The 6000-nt window shown below is 47.6% G+C and overlaps 1 protein-coding gene across 1 annotated transcript in view; it reads right to left on the bottom strand.

Moving 5' to 3' along the window:
* PTPRN (protein tyrosine phosphatase receptor type N) overlaps positions 1 to 5762 on the bottom strand; it is an 84021-nt gene extending 78259 nt beyond the window's left edge. Inside the window, 1 exon segment of the mRNA XM_040441531.1 lies at positions 5678 to 5762. Coding sequence (XP_040297465.1) covers positions 5678 to 5762 — 85 coding nt within the window.
* Between the last annotated feature and the right edge of the window lie 238 nt (positions 5763 to 6000).

The raw sequence follows: 6000 nt of genomic DNA on the forward strand, positions 1-6000 counted from the left end.
TCTATCTATCTATTCTATTTCATATCTATCTATTTACCTATCTATCTACTACATACATCTCATCCTCTGTCCACACCTTATCCATTCACCCCTTCAGCAGCTGTCATCTATGCTGAGATCCTCCTCATCTCAAGAAACCACAAAATACCTGAATGTTCCTTCAATCGTGTAATAATGACATGTATCCAGATCAACAAGAACATTGACGCAGGGAGACCAAAAACTGACGGGAAGGGGGTGGGTGAGAATGTGTCTGAAATCCTCCGAGACGTCCAGCTGAATTACCAGAGCTTCTTCGTGTGTTAGAACGTTCCCATTTTTACTTGACGTAGCAGATGATTGCCCTCACTGACGTCAGCCTGGGCTTTCAGATGAATGTGAGAGGAGCAGGGGCAGGAAATATAGATGAAAATCCCAGACAACAGCAATAGAATATTTCCCAGTTGGATTATCCATCAATGCATGCTACAGAGCTACCAGTAATCCTGGGCGCAACGTCAGCTCTGCTACATCTTATTTCAAACTATAACATACAAACCCCTGCTTCCTTCCTGGTTATTATTGCGATGAATAGACTACAGTTTGATCTGGATTAGATTCTACTACTGAACCCTTTGCATTGCTTCGGTGTAAGGTGCCCCTACAACCTAATGAAGTTGGAATGAGCTATGGCACCCAGTTCTCCATGTAGGGCTTAGGGCGATAATTAATGGTGCTCATGATCACCCACACAAGCGCTTCACAGACTAGATTACATGCAATTGTAAAGGCCATCTTCAATATTTGACGTGGGATGAGTCACAGGAGGAAGAGGGGGTGGAGAACCAGGCACAAGTAAGTACGTCAGTGTCTGAATCAGCATACGCTTCACACACGACGCGCAGTATATGTACAATGAAGGGCGAGATTGGCCAGAAGGATATTACATAGAAGCCTTGAAAAAATAGAACCATAGAGGATACAGAATATACTGTGAAGGAGGTGGGGTACCTGGGATAAAGAGAATTTTCATGTCCAGGTTACAGTCATTTCTACTCAGTGTCAGAATATTATATAGATTACATAACACTACTAGTAATAACAGTCAGTAGTAATTATAATAATAGAGGCAATTAATGGAGAACAGGCCAGACATGATGGGGTGAGTAGTGCTACATGCAAGATGCAACTGATTGAAACATAGACTGAGAAGACCTGGGCATGAAATCCTGCAGGTTTTAGAATATGAGGTTTACTAGTGCGGTAGGTGTCCACATCCAAGGAGGGCACCCAGGTACGTGAATAGAAAGCTCAGATCAGGGGCGGACACAGACAGAAGTGGTCCCCTGTGCAAGAACAGCATATGGGCCCCTTCACCCTCCAGTAGACTGTGACAGAGCCCCTCCGGTAAGCATTTACTGGACTGTCCCTTAAGGCTCATGCACACAAAAGTATTTTCTTTCCGTGTCCATTCCGTTTTTTTGTTGTGGACCGTATACGGAACCATTCATTTTAATGGGTCGCAAAAAAAAAACGGAAAGTAACTCCGTGTGCATTCCATGTCCGTATGTCCGTATTTCCATTCCGCAAAAAAATAGAACATGTCCTATTCTAAGGCATTTTCTATGAGAGTGTCGGCGATGTGCGGCCCGCAAAATGCGGAACGCACATTGCCGGTGTTCGTGTTTTGCGGATCCGCAAAACACATACAGACGTGTGAATTGACCCTAACGGATAAGGATAGGACTGTTCTATTAGGGGCCAGTTGTTCCGTTCCGCAAAATACGGAATGCACATGGACGTCATCCGTATTATTTGCGGATCTGTGTTTTGCAGACTGCAAAATACATACGGTCGTGTGCATGAGCCCTTACATCAGTGTTCCCCAACTCCAGTCCTTAGAGCCCACCTACCGGTCATGATTTGAGAATATCCCACAGAATGAATGACTCTGAGGTAAGTCCTGATGCATCAACACTAATTGTATCACCTGCTCAATACTAAGGAAATCCTGAAAACATGACCGGAAGGTGGGCCCCGAGGGCTGGAGAGAGCTGACTGCTGCTCTTAGGATGGCAGTGGGCCCCTTTATCTATTGGGCCCCTGTGCAGCTGCACAGATTGTATGTCTGCCCCTGCCTCAAATAGATTATACAATAATTTACGGGGATTTCTATAAATATAGTTTCACCACTGTATAATGAAAAGTTCTCCCACTTTCTAACAGACTTCGTGTATCAGTTCCTCACCATGTACCAAGGTTTGATCCTACTGGATCCAGTCTAGACAATCCTCTGTGAGCTGTGGTTTCCTACAATGTATCAGTGCAGGTAACATTGTATCAGTCTGGGGTCCAGGTTGTTTATCTCAGACTGGATACAGTTGTAGCGAGTATCAGGTTTCTACAGATTTTCTGCCTCTGACTGTTCCCATTCACTGATCACAAGCAGAGATCATGTAGAGGTTAATAATCATGGATACAACACGCTGCAGTTTTTCAGTTTTATGTTACAGCAGGACAACCCGAAACAACAGGTGAAGCGTCCCGGCCGTGTTACAGCAGCGCAGCCCTCGCCATGATCATTTATCAAACAGAAGAATTTGTCACATTTAGCATTATCCATCCTGGGCAGTGGATGAGTTTTCTCCTAATATAAAATGATTATATGATATTATTATACAATATTTTTTGCATGTGTCGGTCCTTGGCAGTGCTCACATTGTGTGTGGCCATGTTACAATAGAGTCCAGGGATGGCCAACCTGCGGCTCTCCAGCTGTTGCAAAACTACAACTCCCAGCATGCTCAGTCTGCCTACAGCTCTCAGCCCACAGCAGGGCAGGGTGGGAGTTGTAGTTTTACAACAGCTGGAGAGCCGCAGGTTGGCCAGCCATGCAATAGACCGTCACTGACCTCCCACAGGAGTGCACTGGGCGTGATCTCATGGGCTATAAACAGGCATCAGGTCTGATTTCAGGGTCCTCTGGGCTTGAGGGTCTATTGTAACCCTGTGTCATGGAGCGCACTTTGACTCCAGCTCGGAAGTTAAAATGGTCTTTCCGAGATTTTCATACTGATGACCTTTCTTCAGGATAGGTGATCAGTGGAGGTCACCCCCGCCGATCAGCTGTTTGAAGAGGCCATGGTGCTCCAGTGAGCACAGCGCCGTCCATTGGATAGTGGTTGTTCGTGGTACTGCAGTTCAGCCCCATTCACATGAACGGAACTGAGTTGCACCTAGGCCATGTGACCGATAAACGTGCCACCACTGGCCTAGGAAGAGGGCGCAGCGCTGACTGGAGCACCGTGTGGCATTCAGGAGGTGTACCTTTACTGATCAGATACTGATGACCTATCCTGAGGATAGGTCATCAGCTTTAAACACTTTCACCACCCCTTTAAGGTCGTCAGAAAGCGACCTCCCGTTTCTTTGGAGGTTCAGGCTGCTGTTATGTCCTCCATGCTTTACACTGCTGCTTTGCTCATTCACATTGGCTGCTGTGCACAAGCTCAGCATGAAGTCAGTGAATGGAGAGACAGAACGATTAAAGACTACAAATAACGAAGCCACCATTGAAGAAAATAAGTAGAATAGAGGGAACAGTGGTTATGTGCAATCCATCTACTTTAAACCTAACAATCATGTCATTCGGTGCGTCTTGTTGCATTAGCAGGAGGGGTTAATTAAGCAACGTAGCAAAGCTAAATGTGTCCCAGTAGTATAAAGGGTTTGCCGTTTGGTGATCTCCAGTTTTACATAGGTTTGCTGTTAACCTACTCTCATATCTGACTTCAATGAGTTGAAGGACACAATCAACTCTGCTACATCTGATGCCGAACATTCATTTCCATGACAGCAATTAACGGGCGAAAATGTCTTTGGGTATCCGTTTGACATAAATAAAGCTCATAAAGGTCACCAGATACCAGAATGGATTCGCTTCAATGTGGGGGGTGCACCATTGTACCCATTAACCATAAAAGTGCTAGTAAGAGGGCTGTGAAATTGCCTGCCATGTATACCCCAAGCCAAAGGAGGTTACATGACAAAACTCCCTGTACTCCAGGAAGAAACTGTATCCAAGGAGTTCTCATCTCTCAGCTTCCTGAACTTATGACAAGGGGGTGATTGGGGGTTAACTGTAGACCGTGGGGAAAGCCGACCACGGCGATGAGGATGTTTTGTCACATCAGATCCACTTAAAGGGGTTGTCTCACTTCAGCAGGTGGCATTTATCACGTAGACAAAGTTAATACAAGGCACTTACTAATGTATTGTTATTCTCCATATTGCTTCCATTGCTGGCTGTAGTCATTTTTTCCATCGCATAATACACTGCTCGTTTCCATGGTTACGGCCACCCTGTAATCTATCAGTGGTGGTCGTGCTTGCATACTATAAGAAAAAGCACCAGCCTATGCGAGCTCCCATAGCCCCTGGTCACCAGAGATGGCGGCACTTTTGACTATAGTCTGCAAGCACGACCACCACTGCTGATGGATTGCAGGGTGGTCGTAACCATGGAAATGAGCAGCGAATAATACGATGGAAAAATGAATCCAGCCAGCAAAGGAAGCAACATGGATAATAGCAATACATTAGTAAGTGCCTTGTATTAACTTTCTCTACATGATAGATGCCATCTGCTGAAGTGAGAGGACCCCTTTAATGTCACAGATTTTTATCTGTCTGAGCCTCCTTTTCCACAGAGATAAGCGGCATTATATGTGTCTGGCAGCCACTTATACCCAGAATGATGGTTTATATATATTGTATACCCGCCTCTCACCAGTCTCACCCCCATCTTCCCATTCCCGGAACCAGGAAGAACATAAATCTATCTTTACCTTATGACAAACCCTCCATTGTCATCCCCTGAATATGACTGATCTGTTACACCGGGCCCCCAGCACACAGTCCCCCGTCAGACCATCCAAACCTTATACTCAGGGGTCTGAAAAGGGGCCCCGCTCCAGCAGCAAGGATAAGCCCCTCATGTCCTATGGACCCCCATGACATTTGCTGCCTGGAGGGTCACACCCATGTTCTTACTCCCACACACCTTCCCTATAATCATCATCATCATCATCATAGATAATACACATCAAAGACTAATAGAGCCCCCAGAACAGGTCATGTCCATAGAAACATAGGCATGAAATACTGTCATCAACACTATTGTAATAGCAGGAGAAGTGAAGAGGTTCTGCAGCAGCAGACTGGGGGTGGGGAAGAAGGACATGAGATCCCAATGCATACCAAGCCCTACACTTCTCAGGTACCTATAGTGGATGCCAGATGAAGAGGTTCTGCAGCAGCTACGCAAGTAGTAATAGGTGAATAGAGAAAAAATGAGACTCCAACTCACTGAGACTTCGGGTTGTGAGGCCCCTATGGTGGCAGCAGGAGAGGCAGGATCACCACCACCATCCCCATCACCACCACCACCACCATCCATAATAATATAACTACAACACTGATGATGCCAAAGTTTAAGAAGCCCCCAGCAGACCCTGCCCGCTCCACAGGGGGCGCTCTTATCTTTCCTGCATTGAGCTGTGCTCATAAACAGCCCTGCGTGTGCAATCAGGGGGGGGGGGGGGGGGGGGGTTGGGGGTGCTGAAGAGGTTCTACGGCGGCCGGGCCGGGGAGAGGTGCCCAGGCTGTACACAAGCCCCCCGCCTCCCCCGGTACTCACCGTGGCTCCGGGCCCCCAGGCCCCTGTGATGGCAGCAGCAGGTGAGGAGCAGGAGGCAGAGCACGGTCCCCGCAGACAGCCTCATCCTGGTGTACGAGGCGCCCCTACAGCACAGCGGACATAGTGCCCCCAAAACACGGATCCCCCCGGAGATGAGCGGCGGCCGCTCCAGCACCACGGACAGCAGCTGAGAGCCAGCGACAGCCTCCCGGAGACCCCGCCCCCGACACAAGACTCCGCCCCCATACGGCTACAAATAGACCACGCCCAAATGCTGACCCGTCACATAGCCCCGCCCACATCACTGACAGACCATGAATGGA

Source organism: Bufo bufo, chromosome 7, assembly GCF_905171765.1.
Source record: "Bufo bufo chromosome 7, aBufBuf1.1, whole genome shotgun sequence".
Lineage (NCBI taxonomy): Eukaryota > Metazoa > Chordata > Amphibia > Anura > Bufonidae > Bufo > Bufo bufo.